This window comes from Ammospiza nelsoni, chromosome Z, assembly GCF_027579445.1.
Source record: "Ammospiza nelsoni isolate bAmmNel1 chromosome Z, bAmmNel1.pri, whole genome shotgun sequence".
NCBI classification, from domain to species: domain Eukaryota; kingdom Metazoa; phylum Chordata; class Aves; order Passeriformes; family Passerellidae; genus Ammospiza; species Ammospiza nelsoni.
The window spans coordinates 37,985,640-38,006,485 of NC_080669.1; the positions used below are offsets into that span (position 1 = coordinate 37,985,640).

Here is a 20,846-nt window from a genome sequence, read left to right on the forward strand (position 1 = left end):
GGGAAAGGTTTATTTGAAACAGCTCCGCTGAGAATTTCAAGACCCAGGTGTAAACATGTATGATGTCAAACAGCAGCAGCATAAGCGAGTGAGTGAATAAAATCCACCCCACCATACCCTAGAAAAGAGGACAATAGCAGTAATGTCAGTGGTATGGCCTTCAAGGTACAAATTGAAGTTCTAATAAAAATTAAAAAGCTCTGTAATATTTTCGCCCTCTGAGATAAAGACTCAAAACTTAATTTCTAGTCTCTAACTTGATTTCTATAATTGGCTTTTACTGATGGTTTTTGTGCTTCTCCATTGTGCAGTTATTCTAAATGCCTAGTGCCAAATGAATTAAGTTCTTTGCCCAGGTTCACAACAATAGATTTCATTATGTTGCAGTTCTTTTAAAAGCAGCATGGTTAGGGGTTTTTTTGATCAAAAATACAGAGTGAAAAGGATGTCCTCTCTGCTGTTGTCTGATGAATAGTCAAAAATTAATATGAAAAATGGCCTCAGTTAATGAAAAAATATAAGTTATGTAATAATATGAAAGGAAGCAGAGACTTGGCATCATGTTTGAATAATGTGATAGGTTTTGGCAGTATAAAAACTTGGGAAATTCTGAACCAGTAGTAATATTAGATTAACTGCCCCAAATGTCCCACACACTGTTTTTTATATTGATTCACAAAAATTACTTTCGACACAATACTGTTGCTGCATGCATGTAGTTCAACAAACACTTTTCCTTCCTCTCATACTGAAAAATACATATCATATATAGAGTCATATATAGAATTATTTCGGTTGGAAAAGACATCTAAGATCAAAAAGTCCTACCATTAGCCCAGCACTGCCATGGCCACCGCTAAACCATGTCCCTAACTGCTGCATCTATATGTCTTTTAAATACCACCATGGATGGGGACTTTTGTCCCAAGTGGTCATTCATTTTTGCATAGGAAGAAAGTTTTTTATCTGTCTTAACATATTGATGACTTTCTGTTTTTTATGAGAAAGTTGATTTCAGGGATATGTCCTTTGCCACCTTCAAGAAAATCAAACAGATCTGACTTGTTTAAGCCATCAGAAAAAAGCAAGAACAAAGTGGATAACACAGATGGTGTGAAATTTTACAGTTAAAGTTTATAAAGCAACATTTTGCATTTAAGGAGGAGAGAGCCTAGAACAAATCACAACTTGCTCTGTGGCAACTGCAGTGGATGTTTTGGGCCTGACTTGAGTTTCAGTATCAAAACTGAAAGGGGTAAGATAATTCTTCTCACAAGGACTTACGTTTATGCTCGAGTGGCACAGAGGAGAGCTGGCAGAAAACTGACCTGTAAAACTTGTGCATCAGACCACACACCAAAGATGGAAACTTGAGCATAAAATGGCTAGGCCTGCCTCTGCAAAATAGTGTAAGGAGTAATTTTTTGTGCCATACTGTGACTTGCAGGTGGGGCCATCACGTAGGACTAAACCCAGAGAGGATTGACAGGCAAGCTAATTTTTGATGCAGAACTGGAATTAGACAGCAGGACAAGCAGGCCGTAAGAAAGAAGGTAGTGGGTTCATATCTGGTTTTGAGATCTTAACTTTGAAAGAAAGGTATTTGTGGGGGGAGGCTGGCGCTGGCTGATGTGCTCACTAAGGAGGTCAGCTGACAGAAACAGGAGAGGAGGGCACAATGGCTTGAAATGCTAGGTGAGGAGGAAGCTTAATGTGGACTGGTAAACAAAAAAGGAGAGAATAGATATGGAGAGGACAAGGGGAGTAACATAGTCTGAATTAGTAGCAATACTAGTTAGGAAACAAAACCAATCAACGAAACCAACAAAAAAAAAAAAATCTCCACCAAACACAGGAAATAATGGCGACTAAGTAGCAAATAAAGATTCTGTTACAGACTTAAGAAAAATCAAACAACCGTGAGTTGTTGTATGCTGGGGGAAGTCAGGATATCAAGCAAGTAAGTGGCTGGGGAGTACCCGGGTGACACGGGCAGCTTTGCGTCCGGCAGCAAGAAGGGATGAAAAGCCCGGCAAGGGAACGGCTCTGTAGCAGAGCTCGTGGGGCTTGAGACACACGAAGGGCCCCGCGGGGACAGCCGCACTCGCCCGCTTTGGAAAGGAGATTGGCGCTCACTAACGACGCCAGCCTGTCAGCGGCTGAGCAGGGCCCATTCCCCCGTGCGCGGCGACGCTCAGCTCGGCTCCCGCCACCACCCCGGCCGGGGGCGGTCCCACAGCCGCGCTGCTGCGGGGGCAGCTCCTCCTGCTCCTCCTCCTTTCTTCCTCCCCGTCCGCCTCCGCTCCCTCCAGCGGAGTCGCGGCCGCTCCGCCCCCACCGGAGGAGGAGCGAACCATTTTTCTCACTGCGGGGAGTGGGAGCGAACGAGACTCTTCTCATTCCTTTCTCCAACCCTGCCTCGGGTCTGACGGTCTCTTTCCTCTCGTGGCTTCCCGCATTTCTCCAGGCGTGGAGGCTGGAGCCAAGGCGTCTGTCTTAGGGCGGGGCGCTGGCCGAGTCCTGGCCGGCCCTCCTGAGCTACCCCGCCTCCCCTGTGCGGCTTGCCGGTGGTAGCGGCCCGCTGGCGGGAGGAGGCGGCGCGGCTGTGTTTCCCGCGGCGGGCGGCGGGCCGGACGCCAGCGCGGTTGGTAGCGGCGAGTGCGTTACGGGCGGTGAAGCTGGGGGCGGGCGGGCTGGGAAGAGAGGGAGAGCGAGAGCGCGAGAGGGAGGAAGAAAAAGATGGGTCAGGGGGAAGAGGGAGAGAGCGAGAAAAAGGGATGGATGGAGAAGGGCGGGCGGAGTTTCTTTTCCGCGCGCCCCCTCCCTCCGCCCCCCCGGCCCCCTGCAGCGCTCTCGCGCCATCGTGCCCGCGTGCACGAGGGAGCGAGCGGCCGGTCGGGCAGGGGGGAGAGCGGGACAGGGCGGCGGGCGGCTCTCCCGGCCGGAGCGGCCTGGCCCTGCCCGCGGGCGGGCCCTGGCGCTGCGGAGTGCTCGGGGGGTCTCTTCTCAGGGGTGAAGGGCGGGCACGGCGCAGCGCTCCCCAGCCGGGGGCCGCCCCCCCCTTGCTGACGTGCCTTCTTGTGTTGCCCTTCTCTGCTCTCTCCCGCCCCGGTGTGTTTATCCCAGCAGCGAGTGGCACCTCGTGTGGCTGGCGGTGCCTCGGTGGTTGCTGGAGGCGCAGAGCCTTTCCTTCTCTGAGCCCGGCTCGCCTGGCGGCAACAGGGCGTCACGTCGGTGAGAAAACATGAGCCGAGATTTCAAACCAGGAGACCTGATCTTCGCCAAGATGAAAGGTTACCCCCATTGGCCGGCCAGGGTAAGACTCGCCCTCCTCCCCCTGCCTCACCTCCCTCTCTGCGGGGTGCGCTCACACACCTGTGCTGAGCAGCGCCTTCAGCTTTGCCTCCTGTGAGGGAGGACACGGCTGGGCTCCCGGGAGTACAAGCGGCTTTGCAGTCACACTGCAGATCCGTACCGTGAAAAGGAGCCCTCTCAAGTAGTCATTAGTTGTCCTAATTTGTGTAACGCGGCTTTACGGAATGAAGACCGCTGTATGGTAGGTAGCCTGACGCTGGAGCATGTGCAGGCCCCTGGAGCTGTTCAATAACGGTGTCTCCAAATAACTGCTCTTGGCAAAAAACCCCCACGAATTTATGGCAAGATTATTCCTGAGTGGGCTATGTCTACTGCGCCTGTTTCTGTTAAATAGGCTAAGTGTAAGTGGTAACTTGTCCAGTCCTTTTTTGTGTTCTCTGTGCTCCAGTAGAAAAGTCATGCAAAGTTCTGGGACCACTGTTGGATGTGGGAATGGAGGTAAAAAGGTATTTATGCTGACTTGTAAATTGGGGTTCTTTTAAAGTTTATTATCCTTTTGGTAGTACTTCACATTTGGACTTCCATAAGTTACCAGGTCAGCATAAGGGTACAAAGTCTTCCTGTTGCTTTTTCTTAAAGATGGGCAGTATGTGGATGAAATTGAATTGTGCCTTTTACCTGTGACACGTTGTAATTTCTCCTTTTAAGAGAAGTGGTCATGTGAAAAGTATCTCCGTAAACTGAAAGTAATGTAATTTTCTATTGTTGCCTATACTGGTTTTGATTCTGCTTTATTTTTTTACATACTGTTAAAAAGAGATCTAATTTCCTGATTTACTTTTCTGTAGATTTTTTTATTCCCATTTTAATAGTTAATTTTTTACATATTTCCCCCTAAACTGTTCTTGTCTCTTACTTGATTTGAACTATAATAGGCTGTGTTTTTCCTAGGTGGATGAAGTTCCTGATGGAGCAGTAAAACCGCCTATGAATAAAATGCCTATTTTCTTTTTTGGCACCCATGAGACGTAAGTACTTTATATTTCAGGGTTATATTTTTTCATTTTAAAATGCTGTGACAAAAACTTATCTTCTCTGAATGTAGTGTATTTCAGGCTATTGTATTTATTAGCACGTCTTCCTGAATTGATGTGTTTTGTCAACACGTGATTCTGTAAATTTTACTTAAACTCTTCAAGTGAATGGTAGACCATAACCATGTATGCGTTGCTCATCAGAGGAAAAAAATTGTACCCACAGTGATGTGGCTGATTGGTTTTTCTTTTTATCTGTAATGAGTTTAATTATAGTCCTGTATATCGTCAAAATTCTCAGTACTACATTCTCAAAGAAAGTGCAATAGACAAAATTTGAGAGATGGACAGATAATCATGTACTGGAGTTGTTTCTATTATTTGTTTTTTTTTCCTGATGAGGTTTTGGGTTGTGGATGATCTTATGTTTATGAGATCTGGAGACAGAGCTGAGGAAGTACAGTTAGCTTCATACCTATCAACCTGCAAAATACTGATCTCTGGGTACTTTGAGCAGTGTTTTGTGGTGATACAGTATTTGCTTTGAGAGACTGTATGTCTTACACTGCTGAATTTAATAGAAAATATCCTGGGATTTATGTAGTTATCTGTTTTTGAGAATTACTCTGTTGCTTTTTAGCATGACTGGTTGGGTTACTGTAGATTTAAGGCATTATCAGATTCAGTGCTCCATTTTTTGTTTGAGTTGCCAAAAGAAACCAAAGCAGTTTAAGCCTGTATTAGTGTGCTTTTAATTCTTGTGGTTTTTCTTTAAAAAACGGCAGATTTAAGTTGAGTGCAAAAGTTGTCCATTTCTCTCATTTCGTGGAAGGATCTTACTTTTTTAAACGGATTGAAATTGCTTAAATATGGTAGTTTGTATCCATCTTTAGCAAGTAAGTATCTTGCTAAGATGATACATTGTCCTGTTGAGTTAAAGAGTAAGCATGCCCTGCTGCTGGCATTACTTGGTATTACTTTTCTTAAAAAGCAATTTCTGTGGTGAAAAAGATACCTATATGCTTGGATCATGTTTTTTTTTTTTTTTTTTTAGCTAATCTCATCTTTCAATAAATCTTTCAATGATAATTTTTTTTTGTTTGATTGGAGTTTTTCTTTGTGCATAATTTTGTGGGTTAAGAAGAGTTCCTGGAATTCGATTCAAGGTTGCAAGGTTTGTCTTGTCCATTGTTTTAATTATCATTTAGGATGTGTTAGGTTTCCTTTTTTTTTTCTTAAATTTTTCACACAACAAAACTTTTTCTTTGGCAACTGCAACGCAATACTGCTTTGGTTCTGTTGTTGGTGTTGTTGCCCACCCTTCACCCCTGCAAAGAGACCCCCTGGGCACTTCCTCTGTCATTCTGGATTGCAGTGGGGTTTTGGGCAGTTCCAAATAAGTTTGGGAATGCAGGTTGAATGTAAGGAAGACAGAAGTAACTCCTCATCTAAAGGGTTAAAAACACCTCAGCAAGTTTTGAGAAGTTTTTTGTCCAACTTCAGATTTAGCATTGAGCTTTTAAGAGGTGTTTGGGTTTGAAAGATTTGGTAATTGGGGGCTTAATGTGTGAGTAATTTGAAATGGCTGTTCCTCACTCTGCTATAGTTACTAAATAAAGTTTTGCCGCGATCTAGTTTTTGTTAGGCTCTCGGTTCTGAGTTACTACGTTTCAGAAATCCGTGGAATACCAGAGAAATGTTTTGCCTCTGTTTCACACACATTACAGTGTATGGTGTTCCATGACCCAGCTGTCTCCTGGTGTTTGTTAAGCATGTTACTTATCTTAAGATCTGTAGAGTGATGATAGGTGAAACTTTTCAAGTTCTTAGTCTCACTTACTCCTTACAGCAGATACCTATAAATTACAATAGGAAGGAACTGATTGGGTGACAAAGGAGACTGATGTTCCATGGCCTGTCATTTTGTTTAGGTTTTTAAGCTATAAGTAGTGACTTCAGTGATCAATCAGGAATTATGTAGTGTTAACAATTTCTTGTGCTTTTTTCTTGGGAATTAAAGTAAATTTGGTAAACTTGTTGAGTGCTGTGCTTCTCACAGTTAAGATTTACACATTGTGCAAAGTTAGATACTCTATCTTCAGCATTTTCGTAGGCTGTGTATGTATAGTCTATCATACTGTAAGTAGTGGCAACTCTGAAAACTCACAAAATCACTTTATCATGCTAAAAACTCCTGTGTAAAGGATGACAGGATTTCAGGCTGCATGGTTGGTTACAGCAGGAAAAAGGAACTATAGGGGAAAAGGAAAGCAATACTGGTTTGGGAGTAATTCTTATTCGACTTCTAGAAATATTATTAATTGAGTTTATGAAATTACTGTGAGTAAGTCTTAACCTGTACTTTGCATTTTTTTGTTTTCTCTTAAGTTTTGTAAAAGACCCAACTGAATGCGTTTCTGTCTAGGGAGAGTAATAAAATGAATTTAAATAAACACTTTTTTTGGATATGTTGTGGCAACAAACAAATTTTGTTTGGTCACAGACAAACAGGTCACACTGAATTCTAGTTTCTGGACTGTCTGTGTTAGGGTAATCTCTTTTCATTCAGTTTTTCTTGTCCCTTTTTCTTCATTGGTACATGAGGACTAAAGTGCAGCAGCCTAGCTAGCTTCATTACCTGTTCACAGTAGCTGTTCTCAGGTGTTTTTCAATGCCTGACAATATGGGCAGAGGCTTAGAGACTGGAAAAATGCTTACTTTTAGAGAATAGGGAAGAAGAGAGGCAGTGTTTTTCCTATTTTTGTCTCTCCCAGTTGCTCTATCTGCCTACCCATCTTTTTGGTCTGGGTAAATAAGCTTGGCAGGTGCACATTTCCCACACTGGCTGAACCCTCTCTAACTGTAACTTGCCAAGAGGTGGGTGATTTGCAGTCTAAGCTGAATGGCTTACTTAATACTTTGTGCATATAGATGAGTCTTTACAACTGGAGTAGAAAATGCTTAAGCTTTCAATGAGAGTCTATGTTTTTTCTCTTTTCTCTCCTCCTTTTATTGTAAGTCTGAGGTAGCTGCTTTTTTTTTTAAGGATAATGAAGGAAGTAGTGGCATGGAGCTTAGAAGTATCTGTTTTAATTTACCATGAGCTGGTACTTCAGAAAGCAAGTATCTGCAACTTTCAAATAGTTGGATGTAATATAATTACAGTAACACAATGTCTAGGCATGGATTGAAACTGAGAATGTACTACCGAAGAGTACATTTTTCTGTTAGCAGCAGGTAGATTGGTACCTGCTGAAATCCTAACTACAAAAGACCATGAAGGTAGATGAAATAGTCTTTGATGCTCTTCAGCATAAACTATAATACTGGTTCTCAGTATTCCCTTCCCTCAGTAAGGAGGGAAGTCTCTGTTTGTAGTGGTAGTTATGGAGACCTTGGGGTGTTGCAGGCCAAAGTTTAGAAAACTAAGGACTCTAGTAGAATAGCTGTTATAGTACTAATGACTTTAATATTTAATAACACTTGGTGCTTACTTCTTTGAAAAAACTAATGAGTTAAAATGTAAATTTTGTTTTTTCTTTCCTTAAGGGCATTTTTGGGGCCAAAGGACATATTCCCTTATTCAGAAAATAAAGATAAATATGGCAAACCAAACAAAAGAAAGGGTTTTAATGAAGGGTTGTGGGAAATTGATAATAATCCCAAAGTGAAATTCTCTCATCAGCAGGTAAGCTATGCAGACTCTACAAATCTTTGTTGCTTTGGGTGGGGGAGGAGGGGAAATGTACTAAGTGTGTTGTACTTGTAAGGGAAATGTACTAATGACACAGAGTAATGACTTACTGCTGCTGTTTAACTGCAGGTTAGACTAAATTTAAAATAAATACTGTTTGTGTTTGGTGTCTTTTATTGATAGGATAAGAAGAAATGGGGGTTGTTTAACTGGAGATACATACATACTTACAATTATATTTATATTCCTGAAATTCCTTTGTAATTGGGTGACTGCTTGAAAAGTGGTGGGTTTTTTGGGGTCTCAGTCACTCTGCTGTGTATGTTCTAAAACCAATTGCCTATGTCCACAAGTATCCTTGTAAGATTGCAGTACATGCTCTCCCAGTGTGCAGTATTTTCATTCTAGCAGTTGGAGGCAATGTGATGTTTGCCTTTTAGCCCCTGTCACATGACTTAATTCAATTTTTGTCCATCAGTAGTTCCTTGTTTCTTGCCCATTTGTAAAAGTTCCAAGCTTAAACCAGAGCTATACAATGCTACCCATAAAAGGACCCAAATTTATTATGAAGACAAATTCTCATGCTCATTTTTTCTTTGCTTGCTCTGGACATTCTGTAAGCTTTTAGTTTTTTTGCTATGTACACTGAATGTATTCTGACCTTGGCTCCATTGGGTCTTCTAGGCAATGCTGCAATAATAATAAAAAGAAATGCTGTCTTCTGTTTCTATTTGCTGTTTTTTCACAACATGCCAAGTTGTCATTGCAGCACCAATTAATTCCAGCTTCATATGATAGCCATGTTACTGTGTTCCTAGTTTGAAGGAGAACATGGATAAAGCAAATGCAAATAATGCAAATTTGCTTCTGAATTTGTCATTCAACTGCAAAAAGGTTTACTTTTGATAGTCTTCTCCTTCTACTCTGTGCTAGGCATTATTAAAAGCAAGCTTTACTTGAAGTAATTCAAACCCTTTAGCCAGCTTTTGGTTTATTTGTGTGTTGTCCTTGTTGGTGCTAATAAAGTACATCTGCAAAAGGCTTTATTTAACAGCTATGGTTCTTTTGAGGAGTAGGACTTCTGGTTATTTTAAATAATGGAAAGATTGGATGTTTAAGTATGCGATGTCCTGATTTCCCTTGGGATAGAGTTAGTTTTCTTAGTTGCTGGTGCAGTGCTATGTTTTGCATTTGGTATGAGAATGCTGTTGATAACAGTGTTTTAATTTTCACTAAGTATGTTTTCCTTGTTTAAGAGTAAACACTTTTTAGCAACAACTAAAACATCTGTGAGTTTTGAACATAATTCTCGTACTAAATCCAAAACACAGCACTGTACCAGCTATTAAGAAGAGAATTACCTCTGTCTCAGCTGAATCTGGGTCTACTGGGGAGTTTAATGGGAAGCTGGAATTTGTTTTAAGGGTGGCAGAGTGCCTGAGATCAGCTTCTGAGGTTCTACCATCTTTGCCAAAAAAGGGTATGGAATAGGCAACAAAGCATTCAATTTGGTGTAGTTTAGTCAGTTGACAAACACTTTTTGTTACTTCTTCTGGTAACAAGAAAGAAGGACAAAAAAATGGAGTAGGAGAAACATGCTTCCCTCCGGCCACATCCACTATAGCTTTGTTGGATCCCAGTGTCCTCTCTGGACATTTCAGTGTGCTCCCTGGTAAGACAGTGGTGGTATAGGAGGCAGTCAGGTGTGAAGTGGTTACTTTGTTTTTCGTGTTCCTTGTTTCTTACTCAGCAGGTGCAGTGTGGGCTCCTCCATGGCCTTCAGCCTTACCCCGATGTGTACCTTCTGTCTCCTCTCTACCACTGCTTGGCATTAAGAGAGCTTCCATGTCTCACCATCCAGGAGCTGCTATGACACCACCTGAGCTGGGGCTGACACCCTTTGCAGCAGACAGCTCCAGTGATCCCACTGGGTGCCCTGCTGGCTCCCTGCACTCACCAAACTCACACAGGCAGACAACGTTTGCTTTCTGGCTGCACCCCGAGTTTCATTTAGCAGTCTCAGACATCTGGGTCCATAAAATAATTTAATCATTATGCAACTCCAGAATAACAGCTTGAGCTGGGTGTTGCCTGGGAGGGATCCTGGACAAAGGAAGCCCTGGACGTTTGTACCCTCACAGGCAAAGCTTGGAAACTGTTGGGTCTTTTAGTTGAGTCCTTAGTTCCTGATGTCTCTGACTTTCCACTCACCTGGCTGGCTACTGTGCCCTTTGTATGCAAAGTTCAAGATCTCTTGTCTCCAGATCCTGCCGTTCACAGCTCAGTCTGCAATGACATGAACTACTTTCACTAAATGTAGTCCTTAACTTCTCTTTGGCTTAGGCAATGGCTTATGTGTCTCTTCTTTCATTGTCCCTCCTTGACTGGCATCTCTTTTGCCTCAGAACTCCATGTGCCCTGTGCAAGCATCTTGTTCTGTGCACGACCATCCTTCTATCCCTCTCCCCTTTCTCCCATTGCTATTTGGGTAAAAGCACCATCTGTTCCCAGGTGAGATGGGATGTTAAAGTGGGGCAGTTCATCCTTTGCCAGCCAATTGTGATCAACTCCAGGCAGTGATGGACTTGGTTCCACCCATGTCACTGGCACCTGCCCACAAGCATGAAGATGTGCATAGTCAGTGAGGGATCTTGAAAGGGAAGGCAAGCAGTTGCTTATAAAAACTGAGAGTAAAGTAATGTAGATGCTGATGAGTAAATACTGTTTTCCCAACAATATCTTTAAGTGGAATAATGTATTATGGCATGCTAATATATTGCACTATTCAGTGCATAGATGAACGGACACATTTCTTTAGCTGTGGTCTTGGTTGTGACTGTATCTTGGGATATTCCTTGATCTCTATGTTTTATCTACGTAAAACTCTTTGATTTTAAAGGTTCTTAGAGCGAAGTTACACACTTAAAAATAGCAGGGAGGACAGTTCAGGAGCCAGAGCTTAAAAATTTAGGATGAGTAGGAAATATTGTGTTCAGGCATGTAGCAGGTATGGTCAGAGGGAAGTGGGTGATCATGTGAAGGCTTAGGCAAAGTTGAACTTTTAATCTGAATACAAGATGCTATTAAAGGGGCAGATTTGTCAGCTCTTAGTGTCTCTACTAAGGCATTCACTTGAAATTTTTATTCTTTTTTTTTTGTCTTTTTGCTGGGCATATGTTCCAGTGTGGTTGTGTGCCCTAAGCTGTCCACCACCCTAACATGGAAGTGGGGGAATTCAAATGAACTGAGAGCAAGATTAAGTGACCAAAGAGGTCAAATGATGGTGATCAAAGCAGTAATTCAGTTTTATTCACTGTCAAAGAAGTGAGCAAGGAAGAAAATAGAAAAGTAGAGGAAAGTGAAGAATTGCAAAAAGTGAGAAAGGTAGTCTCCACCAGGAATCTGTGCATCCTGTGAAGATCCTTCTTTCCTCTGTTGGTGGGCAGAGCTCTGTTGGGACAGAGCTGTCTTGGGTGGGCGCTGCTTTGTGGTACTGGCTCAGCAGTTTCACTGCAGTGGGGGAGCCATGACAATGGCACGTCGTCCTGGAATGACTTTATGATTTGTATCCCCATTCATCTGTTTAGCCCAGAAATAAGTTTTGCACCTTTAAGACTGCTTCTGAGAGTGAAGTGGCAGGAAGTTTGCCTTAAGCCAGGACACATGTGCACCGAGGTGCATCACATTCTGGGGTACACCTCATCCCTGGCAGTGGCGCTGCCATGGATGCTCAAGGGCCATTGCTGCACCATATCTTCAGCTGCAGGGTGCTCTGGCACCTGGGTGTCGTGGTTCGCACTGCCGGCAGCTTAGGCTCCAGAAGCTGAAATCTGCTTCCGCTTTGTAAATTCCACTATGCACTCTGATGGACCCAAGCAGAGACAAAAGCAATTGTTTGCTAGCAGTTCTCCACTGCATTTTTTATCTTAGTAAGGCCTTCTGAGAACTGTATTTTCTGCTTCATTGCCAGAACTGGAATGTTCTAAGAGCAGTGTTGATACTTTGCAGATGTTGCTTGTAACTGCTAGTAAAGGAGTTGGAGGGCAGAAAGGAGATTGTAGATTCAACTGAAACCCAAACCCACTTCCCCAGTGGAGGGATAAAAAAAGTCAGGGGAGCTCTGCCAGATTTATTTGAAGTAGCTAGTATGTAAGAAGGAGAAAGGCATGTACAATGTAATGGAAGAAAAAAGTGTAATTCAGGCATTATCTCCTCTGTAACTATGGTTTTAAGTGTTAATTCATTAATTATCTTACGGTAATCCTTTTTCTGCTTACATTTTCAGGAACAAGTAGTTGAGCCACTAAGGATTTATAGCATTTTTTAAAATGCACTTCTTTATAGTGGCATCAAAAGTTTTATTTGATCAAAACATTTTTTTATTTTTTATCTCTTAAGATATGTTATATTATGCATAAGAAAATACACTGCAGTATAGTAATGTGAAAATGAGTTGTTACAGCATTAGAGTTTAAAAGTTTATTAAATAAATTGCAGATTAAATTGAAAGCAGTGGAAATTAATGAAATATGATGTATTTAATATTCTTGTCCATCTAGTAAGGGGTTCCTTGATGTGGTGCTTTCTTAAGTAGTGTGTAGGAGAATACACCTCAGGTGAGGAGGGAATTTAGATCTCATTTCTGATGTGGTTCTTTTTTTTTTTTTTTAATTGAAGCCCCATCCAGCCGTTAACACTCCTATCAGTGAAACTGTTGAAGAAAGCAGTCAGGAGCCTGCTGAGGGAAGTGAAGAAAAAGCAGGAGCCAAAAGAAAAAAATGTTCTGCCCCAAAAGTAAGTGATTGAATTTCTGCTTTGTTCTGCCTGAAGTATTTTCAAGTCAAAACTGTATTGCCAAGTCTTTACTTAAATACTTTAAACTAACAGCTGTTTAATGTTCTAACTTGCCTGTATTTACTTCTCTTCAGATATATTTACAGTAATACTTTTGTCCTTCTCTTTTCCTTTTACAGTGCTCTATATGTTTTTTCAAAGTTAATTTCTTTACCAGCCTGTATTTCCACATCATAATACATACTAAACTCATACAGTACTTCCTAGGCAGGAGAAGTTGGAAAACTGTAATTATGATCAAGAATTTGTTTTCCTTTTCTCCTTCTGTTTTTAAAGACTTTTTCATATTATAGACAAGTATGACTCACTTTCAGTTGTGATCATTTATATTGAAAACTAGAATTGAGCATTAGATTCTGTCATGGGTGAAAGGGTACTTAAGTGTGTTTGCCAGAAAAGGTTTATAAGAATCAGCTTTAATTAGATCATACCCTTAATGAACTACTTACGATATAGAGAATCTCATAGCTGTATCAATTCAGCTCTTAAGCCAGGAATAAGTATGCAGTAGTTTACACAGAGTTTAGTTTCTTTGCTATGTTAAGGTGTGCATACCTTAGTAACCTTCCAAAATGAAATTCATTTCAGTCTGAAACATCTTTGTTTCAATTTGTTGGGGCAGTACATAATTTATACTGTAAGAGGTAAAGCTTCCTAGCTTTCTGTACATTAAATGATTTGGTAGTATACTGCTTTGAATTTTGCTCTATTCTTGTATGTTTTGTTCATATGGGGATATTTCTCATGTGGCATGGGAGAGATACTGTGTGTTGTCAACTCTTCCCTGTGGTTTTAAAAATAGAATTCTAAAAGGACAAAAATTGTCATGCAGGTGGGATTGACATTTATGGTATCTCATTTATTTGTAACTCATTTCTGGAAATTACTACTCAACATGATGAGCAGTGCCCTTAAATTAAATGTCAGACTACTTTGAATAGACTTGCCTTTATTCTTGATCTTTGTTTCCATTTGGATTATTTGCCAAGGTTTAATGTAGTTTTTCTGTAGGTGTTGCTGGCTGTCCTTCAGTAGTGATTCACAATTGCAGCTGCAGAATTTGCAGTGTGTCAGATACTTAGCAAATAGGATTAGTGTCCACTAGCTGTAATTACTTTGTTATTCAAGAGTAAAAAAATTCTTTGATTGGAGGAAAAATAATAGTCTGCTGGTAGTATAGTGATAGATTATGTTGAGAATGGTTTTGGTGAGTTGGAGCCTGCAGAATTATTTATGGATTATTTCTCCTGACTTCTTACTGCCTAGAGTTCCTTATTTTAGTTTTTGCAAGTATGGAATGTGAGGATGATTTGGGTTCTATGTGCTATACCTTAGCAGTGCTTTGAAGCACATTATTTCCTAACGGTATTAGCTAACCAGTGCTGCTCTTGCCTATTCATGCTGCCTGTAAAAGCATTTGTTCTTAGCATTTGCTACTGTGAGGGGAAACTTTTAAACTGGGCTGACTGATTAATCAGTTTGCTTCGCTCTGAATTTATGCCTCAAGCAGCATGTGCTAGTGGGGATGCCAGTGACTTAAGCTTCATGTTTCTCATCAAAAGTACTTCTAGGCTTTTCAGTGTTGGCACAGTGTAAGAGAAACAGGAAGTCATAGAGCCATTTAAAAATAAAGATGGAATGGAAGATCCTGACTGGGTTCTTTTGTATAGTTTTGCCTAATTAATCATCTTAAGACAAAATAGAGAGCAAATTTCTTTTTTTTATACACTGTGTGGTAATGTAGCTATAACATTCCATTAATCAGCCCTTGAACTATGGCTTCCTTTGGTTTTAGTGAGCCAATTGTTTTTCTGTCTTAAAATTGTACTTTGTAAAAAGACTCAGTGATGTTACATGTCTTCGTGTAATTAGAAATACTGTGTAGTAGTTGCTTTGTTTAGTGTTGAAATTTTAAAAGCTATCTCCTTAAAAATGTAATTTTAAAAAAGATTCTTGAAAGTGGGACAAGCCAATATTCAGATTGAGAAAACTGATAATCTAAAAGACATGCAGATATATAGGCTGCAAGGAAATGTTAATTATTTTCAAGCAAATAATTATAAATGCTAGATTTTTCAAGTTCTAACTGCGTTCCCAAAACCAAAAGTAGAATTTTAAAGGCTTAAAAAACTGCAACAAAACAAGAAAAAGTGCATAAATTACAATCTCACAAATTATAAAACAATTTACTTGTGGTTTGTTTACAATTTGGCCTGGTTGCAACTAGGATAGGATTTGTTTTCTTCTTAGTAGCTAGTGCAGTGCTATGTTTAGGATTTAGTATGTGAAGAGTGTTGATAACACACCAATGTTTCAGCTTGTGCCAAGTAGTGTTTACTGTAAACCAAGGTCTTTTCAGTTTCCCATGCTTTGTCAGTGAGCAGGTGCACAAGAACCTGTGAGGAAGCACGGCTACAACAGATGTCCTTGACTGGCTGAAGGGTTATTCCCACAGAAATCACAGAAAGGGTCAGGCTGGAAGGAATCTAGTCTAGCTCACCTTTCTGCTCAAGCAGAGTCATCCCAGAGGACATTGGACTTTCAAGAACAATCTGAATTGTGTCCAGATTGTTCTTGAATATCTCCTGGGAGGAAGTCTCTACAACCTGTCTGAGCAATCTTTTGCTTGGTCATTGCACAGTAAAGTTCTTCCTCATGTTGAGGTGGAACTTTGGTACACCCATTTGTGCCCATTGCCTTTTATGCTGTTGCTTGGCACTGCCAAGCAGAGCTTGGATCCATCCTCTTGGCACCCTCTCTCCAGACACTTCTACACATTGATAAGGTCCCCCCTCAGTCATCTCTTTTTGAGGCTGAACGCGCCCAGCTCCCTTGACTCTTCCTCATAAGAGGAAGTAGTCCGGTACGATTAGACCTTTAATGGGCACCTAAGAATTGAGTGTACCTATGGATTTAAACTACTTTAGGGAAAAGCAGCCTGATGGCAATTAGCATGTTCTCTTTTCACTATAAAATACTTTCTAATGCGTTTTTTATCCTCTGTTGACTTGCTTTGCAGTTATCCCCTAAAGGGGATAATAACTTGCCTACAGAAGCTGAAGCAGAAGAAAAGGAGATGGATACTTCAAAGGAAGATGATATACCTTCCGACAAAACCAATAAAGAAGTACGTGAGAGCTTTTTTCTGTGTCACAGAGAACATCCTAATATTATGTTTATTGCTGTAGATCTGTTATTGAGTATTAAGACACTACAATTATTACTACTGTGGCAGTTCCAGGAGATGTTTAATTGTGTAAAACTTACTGTGTGTTCAGACACATTTATACCTCTCACTGAAGATCCCAGAAATTGAAGTTTTCATTGGAGAGGAATCTTCTAGTCTGATTTGTCTTTAAGTTCAGTTAAAACAGTTGGAAGACTGTGTATTTTATCACTTACCACTTACACTTACTATATTGCAAATTAACCTCTTTTAAAGACTAGCTGAAGAGTCCAGACAGACTAAAACATCACTACATAGCATCTTGATTTAGAACAGAATATTATTTAGTATTTAAGTTATTTTTTTATCTCTCAGGAATAAGTTGTAGGTATCAGATAATCACAGACTCATAGAATGGTTTGGGCTGGAACAGACCTTAGAAATTACCTAGTTCCATCCACCTTCTCATTGACAGGAATATCTTTTCCTAGACCGGGTTGCTCAAAGCCCCATCCAGCTGTGCCTTGAACACTGCCAGGGATGGGGCAGACACAGCTTCTGCAGGCAACTTGTTCCAGTGCCTCACCACCCTCACAGTAAAGAATTTCTTCCTAATGTCTAATAATTTTACACTTTAATAATTTAAAAGCATGCAGCCTCTTCATGTACATTACAAGATTCTTGTCTAAATTGTGTGCCAGAGGCTTCAGTTGTGTAAAAAAGTAGAATAAATGAAATATATCTTAGTTTTATATGAAATATATCTTAGTTTTATTAAGATTCTTAGGCACATTTTTAATCTTCACAGGATGTGGTGAAAACAAATGATGCTTCTATTCCTAAAGCTGCTAGAAGAGGAAGAAAAAGAAAGGTAACAATATGTTTAATTACTTTACATTACTGGAATTTTTTGGTGTGATAATACTGGATACTATTTCCTTTAATGACAGGTTATGCATAAATTTAAGTGTTTGACACTCTGCTCCCCCTTTTCAAGTGTCTGAAAGATTTGCAGGAATGAAAGTTTTCCCAGAGTGTTTTAGAAATATTTATTATTTTTTAACTTAATGTGGAATATGGAGTCCCTGTCTTTCCCAAACAACTCATTACAAATAAGGAAAGATAATACATAAACAATTGCTAAACTGCTAATAAAATAGCCTGCATTGAAGCTCTGAAAAATTTCTTTTAACATCTTCATCACATTGAACTAACACCTGAAATACAAATACCTTTTTCACAAATTGTGATTTTTGTGGTCTCTACAACCTGGGAGAATACAGAGTGACTTTGAAAAAGGCAGTTCCAGCTGCTTGCTCAGCATACACTAGCCTTTATGTTCTTGTGGTCACACACCCAGCCAGATCTGGGCACTGACCCAACTAAAAACTAGAATTAAGTAGGGCAAATCTTAGTTTTGTGTTTGAAACCTTTCCTTCCAAAGTTACAGCTGACAGCAGGGATGGGGGATGAGTATGAAGTACCTGTGACCTTGGTATGTTTGTCACAGAAAAGTAGCATGCTGTATCTATACTCTAATTATCCTTTATCCTGGACACTAAGCTCTTGACCATTTTCTCCATTTGGGATTGGAGAGGGCAAAATCAGTAATACCTAAGTATAACCGGTCATTAAGTTCAGATACTTTTTTGTGTATACAAGCAATCACATAATAACATATTTCCAGAAGTTTAAAGGTTTTTGTTTAAGAAACGAATTGAGATATTGGTGCCATGTGTTTTTTCACCGGTGAAACTCATTCTTTAAATTAGTCTGAAAAACAAGCTGAAGCTGAGGAAGCGGCAACAGGGGTGGCAACAACTACTGGGCCAGTGTCTCCAAAAGTAAGCCCCAAAAGAGGAAGACCAGCAGGTAACTTTGAAAGAATGATTGAATTTTTTTCACCACAGAAGTATTTTAGTAGAACTAGGCAGTACTTCCTCTGAAGTACTACAGAGTATTTTTGAATGCTTAAGGCAGATTTTTCTAATAGATTGTAGTGAGAAAGCATCTCATATTGATGAGTTCAGGACAGGAATGGATTTAAAGTGATAGTGTTAATATTTAATGTTCTAAATTAAAGACTAGTTAATAAGTATTACCTTTTAGAATAGGTCAGTCTTCTTTGCAGAATACTATTTAAGTGTAGATATATGATAGGAGCTCTCTGGCAGGTTAGCTGCATAAAGGTTTGTATTCATTAAAGGTCTATAAAATACTACAGTAGAGTTAGAAGATCCACAAAACACAAAGATGAGAACTGGGGGGACAAGGAGCCTGTAGGTGAAGTTCAGAGGACAAGAAAAATTAAATAAGAGCTGAAGAGACTTGTTCAAGAAGATGTTTAAGTATGTGTTGATTTATAGGCACATAAAAAGAAAACATAACTGATTTTTGGGAATATGTTGTTAGAATAATTTGTTTCTTTCAAATTAGCAATGACCTATTGTCAATTTAATGGTAAGCTTGCAGATATTCTTGATCACTAATTACGGCTTTGGAAGACAGTTCTTGCAGCAGTTAAGTACATTGTATGAGCACTTAGTCAGGGAAACAAATAATTTATAGTCCTCTATCTGCTGACAATATAAAAACAATGGAACCACAATTAAATAGACTTTAGGTACTTTTGCCATGGAAGCTATGAGGAAATTAAGTATAAATTCATTCCTCTCTGCCATTTCATTACTTGCACTAAATATGCATTTTTAATATTTGTGGTTTTTTCTTTACAATTTTTTACTGGTTTTGATTTAAATACTGTCAGTAAGAGCAGGAAAGCATCTGTAAGATATGCTTTTGCCTCCTATATGAAAAACCTTTTTGGAAAATATACTATGCAACTTTCTCTGTTGTTGATAGGATGCTTAAAAGTACTCTGTGCTAAGACCAACAAGAGTTTAAACACTGAATATTAGGTTTCCTGGTGACAACATAATCACTGTGGTACTGGACAAGCATTTGAGGTACATAAGTGCCAAGAGGGAAGGCTTACTCCTGACAATATGGTGAATCTGAGGAAGTGTAGAGATTTGATCTGCACTGTAGTGTGGTGGTAGAACTTCTTGACAGTGATTTGTTAGCCTGAAAAGTGATGGAAACCCAAGAAGTGGGTAAATCTAGAGGACAACAAACTATAAATGTAAACATAAGTGACTGCCTTTCATTCTCTAATGTCAGGTTTCTCATTATCTAATTTAATATCCATCTTAGTTATGCAACATGTGAAACAAATGTTTCACGTTTGCAACTACATAGATTGCAAAAAGCACAAGAATTAATAGCCAGAGCCTGTGGCTAGAAACCATCAAAGTTTTTTTAATTCACCAGTCAGCTAAAAAAACTGCCAACACTTTAACTTACAGAGAGATCTTGATTAAGTTTGGTACTCAATTAATTTGAATTCTGTACAGTAACAAAGGGGGTATATTTTGATTTAAGCATGGCTTATGTCTGTTGAGTAAGTATCTTGAGACATAGACAAGGAGCAGATGGTAGCTATGGACTAACCTGTTACTTCTGTATAACTCCTAGCTTCTGAAGTAAAAGTTCCAAAACCCAGAGGGAGACCCAAGCTGGTGAAGCCATCATCTCTTTCAGAGGGTGACTTGTAAGTTTTTTCTTAATATAAAGCTTTTTCATTGTCAACTGTGCTGCTCCTTATGTTAAGACTTGTGAATTATTACTCCTTACAGGGTTTTGCCCTGTTAGTGTTCAGTATAAATTACTATTTGTGTAGATACTTTTCTAATACAGAGTTATTCAAGGAAGGACATTTCTGAAACATGAGAGAGAAGAATCTTAATCTTCCTAACTTGTCCAATCTGTACAAAATTCCTTATATTATTGTATACTGAATGAAGAGGAAAGGTGTTTATTAAAAAAAAAAGCAACATCATACAAAAATAAAATAGTGTTTTTCTTTTTGTACATTTTTGTTTCAGAAATCTCTTCTGATGAAATTGCAACACTGTTAGTTATCAGAATTTTGGTTTTGCTGTCTACAGTTCTTATGTCAAGTTTAGTGCTTCTAGTAACTCAAGAAAAAGTTGAAGATAGGTTTAGTTTTCTATAAATTGGCAGATACCTGGCTTTGGAATAGGAACAGCTTAAATAAGTATACTTTATAAACCTAGTTTACAGTGTATGCACTTTGGGTCCTACAGACCCATCTGTGTGTGGGGAGTCCATGGAGAATTAGCTTCTTGGGTGAGGATCTATGCACTTCTGTTCATGTTACCTTCATTAGGCCCTCCATACTGATATTTATTTGCTGGGGGCTCTTCCCCCCACAGGTAGTGGGTTTTAATTTTCAGAGAAAGAGTATTTTTGGAGAGTCATTAAGTGAATTAACTTCATAATTTTACTATTCTGTGGTTAAAAAGACCCAGCTTTCTGAATTAGAATGTTGTTCTTTGAAGTCACTATAGGTAATAGACATGATGCCTAAATACTATTTTTGTTATAGTGTTAATGAAGAGGAGAAGACAAAGAAAAAAGGAACAGAAGAAAAACCGAAAAAGCAAGGAAAAAAAGATGAGGAAGGTCAGAAGGAAGAGGAGAAATCAAAGAAGGAATTTGATAAAAAAGAAGGAAAGAAAGAAGCTGAACCAAAAAGGAAGAATGTTGCAAAAGTGGGTTCTGCATCAGCTTCTGATTCTGAAGATGAAGGAGAAGAACAAGAAGGGGACAAGGTATAATTTTGCTTTCCTGATGAATTTATTTTAGAGGAAAGTAGTATCACTTGGAGATCTTTCTCCAAGTTAATGCTAAATCTTAATGA

At 39.6% G+C, this 20,846-nt stretch overlaps 1 protein-coding gene across 2 annotated transcripts in view; it reads left to right on the forward strand.

Annotated features, from left to right (window-relative positions):
* Positions 1–2,567: 2,567 nt before the first annotated feature.
* The window catches only part of PSIP1 (PC4 and SRSF1 interacting protein 1), a 32,872-nt gene continuing 14,593 nt past the window's right edge, over positions 2,568–20,846 (forward strand). The window contains exons 1-10 of one of the 2 annotated variants that reach the window (XM_059492902.1): positions 2,568–2,658; positions 3,130–3,316; positions 4,267–4,343; positions 7,899–8,037; positions 12,721–12,837; positions 15,917–16,024; positions 16,872–16,934; positions 17,836–17,935; positions 19,598–19,673; positions 20,532–20,757. In XM_059492902.1, coding sequence (XP_059348885.1) covers positions 3,245–3,316; positions 4,267–4,343; positions 7,899–8,037; positions 12,721–12,837; positions 15,917–16,024; positions 16,872–16,934; positions 17,836–17,935; positions 19,598–19,673; positions 20,532–20,757 — 978 coding nt within the window. In that variant the 5' untranslated portion in view covers positions 2,568–2,658; positions 3,130–3,244. The remainder of the gene's footprint in view (positions 2,659–3,129; positions 3,317–4,266; positions 4,344–7,898; positions 8,038–12,720; positions 12,838–15,916; positions 16,025–16,871; positions 16,935–17,835; positions 17,936–19,597; positions 19,674–20,531; positions 20,758–20,846) is intronic. The other variant, XM_059492904.1, reaches the window with a different exon arrangement.